Source organism: Lichtheimia ornata (assembly GCF_029851405.1).
Source record: "Lichtheimia ornata isolate CBS 291.66 chromosome Unknown scaffold00017, whole genome shotgun sequence".
In the NCBI taxonomy this organism is placed as follows: Eukaryota; Fungi; Mucoromycota; class Mucoromycetes; order Mucorales; family Lichtheimiaceae; genus Lichtheimia; species Lichtheimia ornata.
Genome location: NW_026695337.1, coordinates 328289 through 341134, shown reverse-complemented (window position 1 = coordinate 341134; position 12846 = coordinate 328289). Strand labels below are relative to the sequence as shown.

At 43.5% G+C, this 12846-nt stretch overlaps 6 protein-coding genes across 6 annotated transcripts; 1 reads left to right on the top strand and 5 right to left on the bottom strand.

The window, feature by feature from the left end:
- Positions 1-281: 281 nt before the first annotated feature.
- On the top strand, positions 282-1411 carry O0I10_004650 (uncharacterized protein; the record flags this gene model as incomplete). Its single annotated transcript, XM_058484707.1, has 7 exons — positions 282-545; positions 612-690; positions 751-793; positions 867-986; positions 1042-1178; positions 1232-1290; positions 1355-1411. 7 exons carry the CDS (start codon positions 282-284, stop codon positions 1409-1411), a joined length of 759 nt encoding a protein of 252 aa, XP_058344584.1.
- A 51-nt stretch (positions 1412-1462) lies between these two features.
- O0I10_004649 (uncharacterized protein) lies at positions 1463-3371 on the bottom strand (the record flags this gene model as incomplete). The annotated part of the gene is made up of 6 exons (XM_058484706.1): positions 1463-1873; positions 1950-2186; positions 2239-2464; positions 2526-3013; positions 3074-3150; positions 3209-3371. The coding sequence occupies 6 exons, from the start codon at positions 3369-3371 to the stop codon at positions 1463-1465; spliced, it is 1602 nt and encodes a 533-aa protein (XP_058344583.1).
- A 260-nt stretch (positions 3372-3631) lies between these two features.
- On the bottom strand, positions 3632-4930 carry O0I10_004648 (uncharacterized protein; the record flags this gene model as incomplete). Its single annotated transcript, XM_058484705.1, has 3 exons — positions 3632-4387; positions 4450-4737; positions 4802-4930. 3 exons carry the CDS (start codon positions 4928-4930, stop codon positions 3632-3634), a joined length of 1173 nt encoding a protein of 390 aa, XP_058344582.1.
- An 876-nt stretch (positions 4931-5806) lies between these two features.
- O0I10_004647 (uncharacterized protein) lies at positions 5807-7486 on the bottom strand (the record flags this gene model as incomplete). Its single annotated transcript, XM_058484704.1, has 1 exon — positions 5807-7486. One exon carries the CDS (start codon positions 7484-7486, stop codon positions 5807-5809), a length of 1680 nt encoding a protein of 559 aa, XP_058344581.1.
- A 382-nt stretch (positions 7487-7868) lies between these two features.
- On the bottom strand, positions 7869-11946 carry O0I10_004646 (uncharacterized protein; the record flags this gene model as incomplete). Its single annotated transcript, XM_058484703.1, has 17 exons — positions 7869-8304; positions 8366-8575; positions 8634-8958; positions 9021-9139; positions 9199-9347; positions 9406-9460; positions 9513-9593; positions 9651-10116; positions 10185-10263; positions 10343-10656; positions 10726-10861; positions 10919-11044; positions 11100-11248; positions 11313-11426; positions 11509-11611; positions 11675-11855; positions 11924-11946. 17 exons carry the CDS (start codon positions 11944-11946, stop codon positions 7869-7871), a joined length of 3066 nt encoding a protein of 1021 aa, XP_058344580.1.
- A 495-nt stretch (positions 11947-12441) lies between these two features.
- Positions 12442-12834, bottom strand: O0I10_004645 (uncharacterized protein; the record flags this gene model as incomplete). The annotated part of the gene is made up of 2 exons (XM_058484702.1): positions 12442-12579; positions 12703-12834. The coding sequence occupies 2 exons, from the start codon at positions 12832-12834 to the stop codon at positions 12442-12444; spliced, it is 270 nt and encodes an 89-aa protein (XP_058344579.1).
- Positions 12835-12846: the final 12 nt, after the last annotated feature.

Here is a 12846-nt window from a genome sequence, read left to right as displayed (position 1 = left end):
TCCACTTAGACTTAGCTAGCTTATCCCCTTCTTGCTTGTATGTACATTAAAATCACCTTGTAAAGAATGTGTACTACTTTGTTAACTATATTACTCTCAACGAATAGCAACGTTCAATGCAATGAGGGATGAGTTGATTTTATTGTTCAAAGTGTTGTACATGCATTCTGCTGGTCCTCAATCACGTGAACGAGTCTCTTTTATCTATTGTACCCATTCTGCGGAGCAACTAGTCTTCCTTTAACCACACACAACACACCACACGGACATACCCATACACCATGCTGTCGTCAAGTAACCAGAATGACGCCTATGACAATCCGTTTGCATCATCATCGGATAGAGAGCCACTCTATGTGGAACCTGATCTCGACTTGACCGGCCAATCGACGTCGCGTGCTGCCAAGCCGAGCAATGAGAATCCCTTTGCCAATGTGAGCGGTAATATTGGATCTTCCACACGACCTACACAATCTACACAGCCGGCACAGACGTTTTCTTATACTGGGGAAGATACATTGGACGAGCCAGTGACAACTACTATTGTAAGTACAAGGGGTTATATGCGTGCTTGGCACACCACTTATACTTGGGATATGGATATACTTTAGCTACGCGACTTGAAACAAGTGGCAAAGAAACTACAGCAGGTGCTTCATCCAAAGGGAGATCGTAACGTGTTGAGAGATTGTAAGTTGCTGAGGATAAGGATGCTGCTAGCTCAAGAACCATGCTGACGACCATTTGTAGGGGACTTGTGGGGACCGCTCGTTCTATGTCTTGCATTGGCCATGTAAGTGGGTTGTATTGATGGTGGGAAAGTGGTTCATTCGAAAGGTGTTATTCACATGGATGGGCTATATTAGTACGCTGAGCGGAAGTGCACCAGGGGATCAAGCTGTATCCATTTTTACCGGTGTCTTTGTGATTGTGTGGATCGGTGCTGCTGTTGTCACACTAAACGCCAAGTTACTGGGAGGAGCAGTGTAAGTACATATGGATAGCTATCATGGATCGGTCTTATTCAAACATGCATTGCAGGTCATTTTTCCAATCAGTATGTGTTATTGGCTACTGTCTCTTTCCTTTGGTAGCAGCAGCCGTGGTTGCCATCTTTGTCGATCTTATTTGGGTGCGACTTCCCATTTCTATTGTCTCATTCCTTTGGTCTACCTATGGTAAATGTCACTCGAGTATCTTCATTGTTTCTTTATTAATCATTGGATGGTAGCATCTGTTGGTTTCTTATCGGAATCAGAAGTTCATTTGCGTAATAGACGCGCACTAGCGGTAAGGATGCTTAAGGAGATGTTTACAAAGTGTTACGAGTGATATTAACGGAGGAAATGGATAGGTGTATCCGCTATGTCTCTTTTACTTCATCATTGCTTGGCTAGTATTGATCTCGTAGATAGGATGGGGTGGTTAAATAAAGGAAGGAATCAAAGTATACTATACTGCATTAGAATTTCCTAGGTAACATTGTGGATGGAAGCTTTTCTGGAAGTTCAGCACCATTTTGTACAGCCTTGATGAGATGCATTGCAACGGCGAATTCGTCAATATCCATGTAGCCATCACTGTCAAAGTCTGCGAGACGCCAAATCTGAGCAAGTATGTCATTTGGCAGCCCGCTATCCATCAAAACTGGTTTCACTGCACCACCGCTCACTTTGCCTTCACGAGGGTGTAATCCTTGGAAAACGGGTATATAGGCCGGCTTGTCTACCGAAGAAAAGTGCCAGTAAGATGGAGGCAACTCGCCGTTGGTAGGTTGATCGATCTCCTCGAATGGGTTGCGTTGAGACTCTTCCAGCTCTGGATTGACTTGAGGAAACTTGGACATGAGACGAGGAAGATCAACCGACAATGCCTATGATAAAAAGCAACCAACCATGTTTGAATACGTCGTATCTCGAAACATCATCATCATCATCTTCATCACATACCTCATCAGCACGATCAAGCAAATCTTCCTTGAGAGACTTGAACTTGTCCATATCATACAAAGCGAGATTTTGTTTAAACTTGGCTGGATTGGGGAAATCACCAGGTGGCAAGTGATGGCGCTGCTGGATCTTGAGGAATTCTTGATCAAGGTTGTTGAGCAATGCTTCTTGCTTCTTCTTCTTGCCAAACATGGAAGGCATTTCCTTCTTTAGGTGACTAATGATCAAAGCATGAACCTGCATTAAAGTATACATTAGATCTTGTAGAGATTAAATATAATAAACCTACCCTTGCCAAACGTGCGCGCTTCACGATTTCATTGATCTTGCGAATAGCTGCATTGCGTCGAAGGTCCTTAAGATCTCTCAACAGATCTTTTGATTCAGCTTCAATGAGTTCCCGGCAGTCTTCAAAGCAATTGGGTGGTTTCTCAGTCCAAAAAGAGCTCAAGTACACGCGCATTACTTCAGGAGTTTGAACCACCTTGCCAAGTGACCACATCATGGCGCCGTAACTAGTAGCAAATAAAATTTAGATTCATGCATTGGTCCATCACGTTATGACATAAACCTTACACTCGCATCAATTGCTGTTGGCTCACCATATCACTCTTGTTGAGAACCACGCGCACCTTTTCTTCTTGACCACGTAGACAATGAATGGCATTCTTGAATTCGTTGGAGATATCCAGCTTGTGTGAATCAAACATGAGGAGAATGAGATCGGCACGCTGAGCAAACCACTCAATGACGGAGGTAAAATCGTATCCACGTTCAATGCGTTGTTTGTCGCCTGCTAAGATACCAGGTGTATCCACAATTGTCATATTTTCAAGCACGGATGAAGGTGTCTGAGAGACTTGGAAACGAGACAAGAATGCTTGACCAAAACGGTTCAATCCTCGGAAGGGCAAATCTTGGTTCACAGCAGCTGCGTTGCCGGGTATCACCCGATCTTCGGCTCCATTCATCACAGCCACGAAACGATCAGTCGTTGGCTCCACACCAATATGTTCACCAGGATATGCCTTATCAAGGAGATAGCGGATGAATGTCGTTTTTCCCTATAAAATAGAAATCATCATTAGCATGTGCCTGATTGCATTATCCAATAATACACATACGGTCGAATACTGGCCAATAAGCAACACAATAGGCTTCGCCTCGATATCAGAGTCAGTCAATGGTGCCGAATGAAAACCTGTTGAGGCGTTCAGTGTTGATGGTATGTGGTCGAGCAATATGGACTAGGCGGGTACCTTCGAAGTTGTAGGTTGTTTCAAGTGGTCGAATCTTGTGATTGTAGATGCGTTTCAACCCTTCAATAATTTGGGCGTACTCATCGTCTTCCCAACTCTGATTCGATGGACGTGAACTTGAAGCAGGCGAGCTTTTGCCATTACGTCCCTTGCGCAACGACATGATGGTGTACAAACAAGAAGTATAATAAATCCTCGAGGAGCACTTCCTTATGAATGGAACTTCATTTTCCCGACCCAATTAAACCCGCTTGTTCATCCATACACATACAATACCGCCATCAAGGGGTTGCCATGTCAATAGCACGTGATGCATTGTTGCCATGATACTAGTGCCATGACACAGCTATCATCAAGATATCATTCATATTGATCAATAAAGAGCCAAATGATAAGCATTTTATTTATAACCTTGCAAGTCAACTATGCATACGCCTTATCTAATGCCTGGCCAAAGTCTTCAATCAAATCATCAAGTGTTTCAATACCGACTGAGATGCGAACAAGATATCCATCAACACCCAAGCTACGACACAAATCCTCGGGCAACATGGCATGTGATCCCGTTTGGTGAGGTACAGATACTGTTGTTTCGGTGCCACCAAGCGATGTGGCGTTCTCAGCTATTTGGAGATGGTTGATAAATACTTTGACCGGATCACAGTCTTCTTTTTTCTTGAGACGGATTGAGATGACGGCACCAAATCCACGTTGTTGGCGTTTGGCTAATTCATGTTGTGGATGGCTTGGCAATCCAGTATAAATGACTTCTTCAATAGCATCATCCAAGCGCGTTTCCAAATACTTGGCCAAAGCGTTTGCATTTGTTTCATGCCGCTGCATACGCACTTCCAATGTCATCAAACCACGTCGTGCAAGAAACAAATCAAATGGGGAAGGCACACCTCCAAGTACACCTTGAGCTTGTGTCAATTCATCATGATAGCTCTTGTTGTTGGTTAGTGCAACACCCATGAGAACATCCGAGTGGCCATTGAGATACTTGGTCACTGAGTAAGAAACAATGTCAGCACCAAGCTCCAAGGGAGATTGAAAATAAGGTGTCATGAACGTATTATCAACAACCAAAATGGCGTCATGCTCATGTGCAATCTTGGCAGCTGCTGCAATATCCACCAAACGAAGCGTTGGGTTGGTCGGTGTTTCGATCCATACAAGCTATCCATACATTATTTCTATACCTGAATAAAACAGCTTGCAAACTATAACATGTACAATACCTTGGTGTTAGGTTTCATATGTGCGTGCAAGGATTCTGGATCTCGAAGATCGGCAAATGTGACATCAATATTATGCTTCGTAGCAATCTTTGAAAAGGAGGTGTAAGTGCCACCATAACAACCATCACTCGTGACGATATGGGATCCAGCATCGATCATGCTGAGAACAGCAGCGACCACAGCCATGCCCGAGGAAAATGCAGCCGCATGGGATGCTCCTTCAAGAGCAGCAACGGCCGTTTCAAAGTTGGATCGGTTTGGGTTATCGAGTCGAGTATAGCAGTATCCCTTTTGTATGTATGTACGTAAGATTGTTGTATCAATCAGTAACCGTGGGAATACCTCCATTTACCTCCAATTCATGCCCATAATCCTTCTTGTATGTTGTAGCCAATGTTACAGGTGGAATGATAGCACCTGTATGAGGATCGGCTTCCAATCCTGCATGAATAGCACGCGTTGCAAATCCACGACCTGGCATGTTTCACTATTTGGGGTAAGGATGATAAAGGGGAAAAAGATCAGCTGCTACTACTCCTCATGCCTTTTATACTATACGGTGTCAGTGACATTGCGTCGTTGCTGACATTAAAAAACTTCCCAAGATCATCTAGATTGCTCATGGCAACCTACAACTATGCATGCGGAAAATGAATCATCGCGTTGCAAGGCTACAGGTTTGATAGTTTTAAGTCATGGGTACCATGTGCTTTGATACTTTTGCGTTGCCTTTAATCTTTCAACAACTCTTTCTTATCCACAAGATTTCAAGGGCTTCAGCGTTTCTTTACATTGTATCAATCATTAGCGGTGATTAGTGAAGAACAATACAAATAGCAGTTGCTTCAAATCTCACGACATCCAAAAGTATAAATGACTAGGCACACGACAATGGTGTCACTAACCAATCATGCCATTGCTTTTAGATAGCGACAGGCTAACGGATTGCTGGTTGTAAAAGTCGTCTAGCATACTAAAAAAATAAAGATACTTGAGGTTGGTTCGAGAAGGAGGGCTGATAGTAGACAATGGTTGTTGTAAAATAGCTCCCTGTGCTGCTATATGCAATGTCGAAGTTATCTATATCATCATGGGTAGCGTATTGTGGAAAGACGCTGTTCGTATTTGGGTGCGTTGACGTGCGTACTAGGGGTGTGAGTAAATGAATGACTAGTAGCTCCATGAATTTGCAAGTCCAACGTTTCCCTCCTTTTAACCCAAAGCAGATTTAGATTGGAAGAACCAAAAGTTACTTTTTGACATGTTGTTGTGAAGCATATACAAGAACGATTTAATAAGATTAATCTCGAATCGAATATATCCAACTAATATTATAAGATGTTTATCTACAATGCTTTTATTTGGTTTGGCGGCTACCCCAATTAAGAACGGACATGGTCAACTTGGTTGGCTGGATATTGGCGGCCTTCATTTCTTCATAAGTCTTTTTAGTCTCTTCCCAGTTACCAGCCTTGGCCCATGCACGCATGACAATAGTATAAAGAACGGCGTTTGGAGGCAACCCGGCAGCCTTGATTTCTTGGAGGATCTTGGCACAAGAGTGTGGATCAGGAATATAAGCATGAGCAAGCATGAGGATTCCATAGGTGACCGTGGTAGGCTTGATGTTTCGAGCCATCATGTCTTGGTATACTTGGCTGACCATTGGCAGGTCATCGCGACGTAAAAAGGAGCGCATAAACGTGGTGAAAGTGACAACATGAGCACCCGCTTCGAAAAGAATAGGAGCTGAATCAGCACGTTGATCCTTTGGTAAATTGAGGAAATCCAGGTATTGCTGATAATAGGATTGAATGGTTGGAAGATCAGCACCTGCAATAAGAGCATTGAGGAGGACATTGCGTGTGTGTGCTGTCATGGGTCGCTGCTCTTCAATAAAAAACCGCCGAAAGAGTTGAATGGCGTGATTGTTGTCATGTGCCTTGACGTGCATCCCCATCAAAGATGTGGCTACCACCTCATTGACATTGATCTCCTGGCGCACCATGTTATCGTATAATCGCCATGCCTTATCCAATTGTCCCTCCAATCCCAATCCATGGATCATGATTGCATACGTGTATACATCAGGTCGTAATCCTGCTTCCACCAAATTGCCCCAGAATCGTACAGCTGTTTCGATATCAAGTTGCATGACCGATTGATGCATCAGAATGTTGTATGTCACCCGATTAGGTCGAATGCCTTTGTTCATCATTGATCGAAATAGACCTTCTGCATGGGGTACATCTGCTATCCGCATGTATCCGTCGATCAAGCCGGTATATGTAAATACATCAGGTTCAACGTTGTTCTTCTTCATTCGATAAAACCACTTCATAGCACGCTCCATATCTGTTGCTCGACAATATCCATTGATGATCATTGTATAGGTCGATACATCAGGCTTGATTCCACGATGCTCCATGTCCTTCAATAGGTTGACAGCCTTGTTCATCTGTTGTTGCAATACGGTATAATAAATGGCTCGATTGAATTGCTCAAAGTTCCTGTTCTTTAAGCGCTTTGGTTTGAGACCTCTCGAGCCATAATGATTCTCGACCCACCAAGGTAGCTTTCGTCGTCGCTTCTTTACAGTGGCGTCGCGTGGGCATTCCTTAGATCGTTCACGTTGTGTTGGTGCTCGCTCAGGTTCCAGTTCTTGCAAAATGTCCATAACGTCAATCTCTTGCGCCAAAGGTTGAGCTTGCTTGGTGTGGAGAAATCGCCTGTAAAGTGACGTACTATTATGATGGTGCAAGGGTGCCCTGGTGATGAAATTGGTGGCCTGACATGGGTGCGAATAACCTTTACGCAGCGCAATCGAAGGTGGTGGAGGTGGAGATCGAGAGACAATGGCTCGCAGAACGTCAAGAATTACAGACCGTGAATAGCACAAGTGTCTCGAAGCCATAGCGACAAAAGGGAACGGTTGGGTGAATGGCGAGTGGCGGGAAGGAAGGGATTGTGCCAGAGTTGTGCCTCTTGGAATAGAATTTTGTTTACACGGGTTGCGAACCAGCCAATGATATCCCATACCTCCGCTCAGTGCCTGACCTGATATTATTCCCTCTTCATTGTATCCATCATAATGAATTGTGCTCTTTATACTAAATAACATAAACAATGACCATCATTCACACGTGTTTAACTCGAGACTTCCTTATGTATTATGTTACTGTGTATGCTCTACTACCTTCGTGCTTAGGACAAAGGCAAGACTCCCAATCATTCAATTTAATCACTCCCTAGAAGGAAGCAGTATGGATCTCATTCAAGAATTCACACAATGAAATGCTTGATAGTGCTATCAAACCCATATTTCAAGCACTAGAATACTCTTTTTATAACAGATTAAAAATAACATACATGAATCAACTGAATTTTGTTTAAAGAAGGGCAATGTTGTTATTGAACGATCAACGACGTCCACCATAATATCCTCCATTGTAGCCACCACGATAGCCACCACCGCCACGAGGTGCTCCTCCTCGGTATCCACCACCAGATGGGCCTCCTCGATAACCTCCTCTATAGCCACCACCACCACCAGATGGAGCTCCTCGGTATCCACCACCATGGTGATATTGTTGTTGTGCATAAGGATCGTATTGGCCACCACCTCGACCACCACCTCGACCATACCCGTACTGCTGTTGCTGTTGTTGATGATGATACTGGTAGTGTTGTTGTTGTTGCTGCTGCTGGTACTGGTATCCATCATAATAACCTCCATGGTTTCTATTATCATATCCACCAGCATAGCCTTGTTGATAATACTGCTGCTGCTCAAAAGGATCATAGTAACCGCCTTGGCCATATCCATTGTTCCTGTAACGATTTCGGCCAGAGTTGCTATACATGAAAGATTAGGTCTCTGTGTACTAACAACCTCCGTATATACATGTACACTTACTATTCACGATATTCTTGCAAGTGGTTAATTTGTGGAACCCATCCCCGGCTACCACCAAAGGTATTCTGCCGCCGTCCTGTATTGATGGTTTCAAACGTTGCCATCTGCAAATCTTCATATCCAAGTGTAGTCTTGTCGAGCTTCAAGCCCCGTAAGAGATTTGATGAGAATTGATAACCCCTTGGTAATGGCGGTAGCATATACACAACACTAAAAGCAACAATGTTAATATGAGTATTTGATATAGGCGAGTTCCTTTGCAACCTACCTTATGGATTTGTCATTGGAGATATCGGGCAAGTCATGATTTGGTAATGGAGTGCGTAGCGTGCTTCGTGGAATACAATCGGGATCCTTATCCACCGAACCAGTCATACCAGCACTTAACCTTGTATCCAAGACCAAATTGCCTTCGGTGGCACGCTTGGTGTAAACGGTGCTGACGGAATTGTAAAGTTTGTGTTGCTCTTCCACAAAGAGAATCGAGTTGCCAACAGAATTTCGCGCCTTCTCCTCATCGTTTAGCTGCTCATACACCGTGTTCATCGCTTCGAGTAATCGTGATGTCTCAATAAACGGAAGCTTTACAACACCTGCATACATAAAATAAGTCATCGAAAACCTTATCTCAAAGCACAAAGCTCTCCTTCTTTACCTTGCCATTCCCATTTCTTGCCGTCCATATCCACTTCAAAGTCAACGGGATAAAAGTCATGAATCGGGGAATCTTCATCAGTCATCAGCCCATGGAATGCCACTGGGATGTGATCACGACTAAAAATGATATGCATTAGTGAAACCTTGTATAGAGCACTCATCACCAATCATAGTACCTTGCTGGTGGAAGGACACCCATCAATTGCTCAAAAGGTCTGAGAGGTTCGTTGAGCTCGAATTTAATGTCGAATGAATCAATGTTGACAAAGTCGGAAGCCATTGGTGCATAATAATATGGGAAATACCAGGACCAAGATGGACATCCCTACATGATCGTATTATCAGCTTGCATTCATATAGTGGTTCTTTCTTGTCCAAGTTACCTTGTAATAATACTTGAATACCCAAACAAGACCTTCAACGTAGGATCGTACGATGCTGCAAAACAAATTAATTAGTGTTGGACTTTCATCATTGCGTAAAAACTTACTGCTGGATCGCTTCCGTATCAGATAATTCAAGACCAAATTTGATGCGATAGTATCGCTCTTTCCATCCTTGCTCGTATAACCTACAACATACGATTAGACATTATTGCTTGACAGCATTCATCACCATGACAACCTACCGAACTGCATCATCAGGCTCACGTTGTCGTGCAGCGTCTTCAGCTGCTTTCTTATCAGCTTTTGCCTTTTCAAGAATAGCACGACCTGCGGCTTCAAGATCGATGTCTTCAGCTGTTGCTGGTCCTTCATCCTCTTCCTCTTCCTCTTCCTCTTCTCCAGTCTCAGGGGCAAGTTCTTCTTCGGCTTTACGCTTGACACCATGTGGAGCATCATCATTCATGGAGGGTACTTGGGCATCTGACGAACCCATCAATTCAGCCTTGAGGGAAGCAGCTGCGTTCTGGTTCTCGGTACGTAAGGCTGCTCGGTTCTCAACAACAGCACTGTTACTCATTCCTTGGTTATTGTAGCTTTGAACGGGCACAGCTGTCATAGCACCAAAATCATGTCCCTGAAGAGGTCGATTGTTTCGAGCTTCATTCTCAAGTTTTCTGCGCTTAGCGTTTCTTGCACGACGTTCCTCCTCTGCAAAAAGACATGCATTGTCAGCAAACATGATCCATTCAAATGAAATGATCTTTTCAATGACGTACTCTCTCTCCGTTCAGTAAAGATTTGATCTTCTTTCTTGCCCAGCTCAGTGACCAAAATTTGCACACGTTTGAGATCCACCTGAATATATATATACACACACACAAATCAGCACACGCTCACAATGTCATGCCATACCCAGCATATGCCATTCACGCACCTCTCCATTTTCAGTCATGTATCCACCCATCATGACCATACACTGCTTCCAGAGCAAACTAAGTGTGCTAATGGCTCCCTCTCGAATTTCCAATGATGGCAAGTGAGGCAAAAAGTCATTGCCCACAAAGAAACACATGAAAACCCAGTCGTCAATCGCACGCTCCAAATTCCATGGGATGCCCGGGACATTGAATTTCAGTGCATGTTCCAAATACTCTCGAAGAATATTAACATGGAGAAAGACATAAGGTTTAAGTTCACCCTCGGCGGCTCTCTTGGCTTCTTTGATGGCAGCGATCTCCTGGGGTGTGGCTATTATCATAGCATATCCTTATTAGTTATCACGCATCCATATCATCTTTATCACCATCTCTTGCTTACCTTTGCAATGAGCTGCGATATGACCCGTTTTACCGCAAATACGACATCCCTTCTTGTCATCACCAAATACATCCTCACGCAAGACCTTGAAGTGGGGTTCATGGGTACCAAGAGCAAGCATAATCAAATCGGCATCCTAAACAATGACAATAAGCTTTTGTTCCAAATAAAGTAGACCAATCCAGTATCTTACCAAGCCATAAATGACATGCTTTGTGTTGGGATTGTGTTGTGGTAATGCACGTTGGACACGAATGTATTCCATGATCTTGTGTTCACCTTCACCAGGTACAGTAGCATCGGACAAAATCACCTTGAGCTATCATGTATCCCATGAGTATCATGTACACATTCCAGAATGCTCTTTTACTTACGTCTTTCCAAAGAGGATCACTGTTTTGCTTGGCAGCCACATGATAACGTAAACACGTAGCTAAATGAGCCATGAAAGGTGTACCAGGTGTAATGCAGTTGGAGTCAAAGTGCTTCTTCTTTTCAGGGAGTTGGTGTTCCTGACCGATGGCTAATAAAGATATCAATGTTTCAGCCATCCTACTTTCGTATACGCCATGCATATCCCATTTTACCTTTGAGCTCTTTTTCCACCTTGGCTTCGGCTTCTCTCTCGGCTTCAGCAAGTTGTGCAGCACGGAAACGGCGTGAACGTTGTTGATTCATTTTGGCTCGTGGAGCAACACCATCTAATATAGTGTAGTTAGTATACATATCCAAAACACATGCCGCAGTTGCACGTCGTGACAAGCTCTCAAAGATCGATCGTACCGATGGCCATATACAAAACTTGACGGGGTCGAACGATATCCACAATGCGGTCAAGGTAAGCAAAGATCTCTATCATCATGTCGTCCTCTGTCTCTGGGGCAGGCTACAATGCAAGATTAGCCTTGACGTACACACGATCAACCCAAAGTAAGTCCAAGTACGCTACCTTATTTTCCGGATGGCAGCACGGATGGATAATGCCGTTCATATCCAAGTAGAGATTGTCGAACTCTTCGCCATTGGGATTGGGTTTTGTCGTATCAACGGGAATGGTGTTGCCATTGACTACCTTTGGCTTCTCCTCGACAACTTGAGTGATAACCTTGGGGAACTTGTCTGACAGCCATCTTTACAGGTGATTATCATAGGATTAGATTCACACGCCTTCTATAGCTAATATCCTTGTTGCTTTTACCTGAAGAATGCGGGAACACCCATGGCTGATTTTTAGTATCTTGGAAGAGAAACAAAAGCTTTTAAGCAGCTGATGCTCTTCTAGCCTGAAATATCTATTTAAATGCAACTCCGGATTTTGCTTCGTTCCCGATCCCCCTCCTCTCCATTGCTGCCGTTGCCCTTTTGGAGCACACCTTATAATGAACCATCTTTCACATCATCATACAATATAATTCAAATGAAATCTAAATTCTATATACCACATTACAAATTTGGGGGGGTGTCATTTGTATTCAATGGGCCGTTTACAGCGTAACATTGACAACCCTATGTCGTAGTGATGGCAACCAACAAGCTGTCATTCTCACACATAAACACATGTAGTAGTAACATGATACATACAACCCACTCATACATTCATTTGTTTCCATTACAAAATAAAAACACATCCAAAAGTATTTAAAAGGCAATCCTCACTGCATCATCGGTGATGTTATGACCCATGCAATTCCGATTTGTGTAGCCAAGACGTTGCGTTTATCCATTGTTAAGATTGACAACTCTACGATTCTCGTCTAAAAAGACATTCAAGCGGTTTGGGCGATAATCCATGGTCATGGGGGAATTGGGAGGTAATACTCGGTTGGGTTTGGGCAAATCTTTTTCACGGACATACTATAAACCAAAGAAAGGGTGAGCAAAGAACATTCAAGACGTGTTGATACAAATCATAGATTGCCAAGAGAGACAAAGAAAGAAAAAGGGAATGGGAGTGTTGTATTCATTGTATGTACATACCTCGTCAGCGCCAAGTGCAGTCTCCTCATTGTCCTTGAGAACAACCTTTCCTACAAGCTTCTTGTGCCATTTTTCCATATCGAGCTGTTGTTGTGGATTCAACATGAGATTATCAATAGGAAGTGGATTCATGGTGGTGGTTGT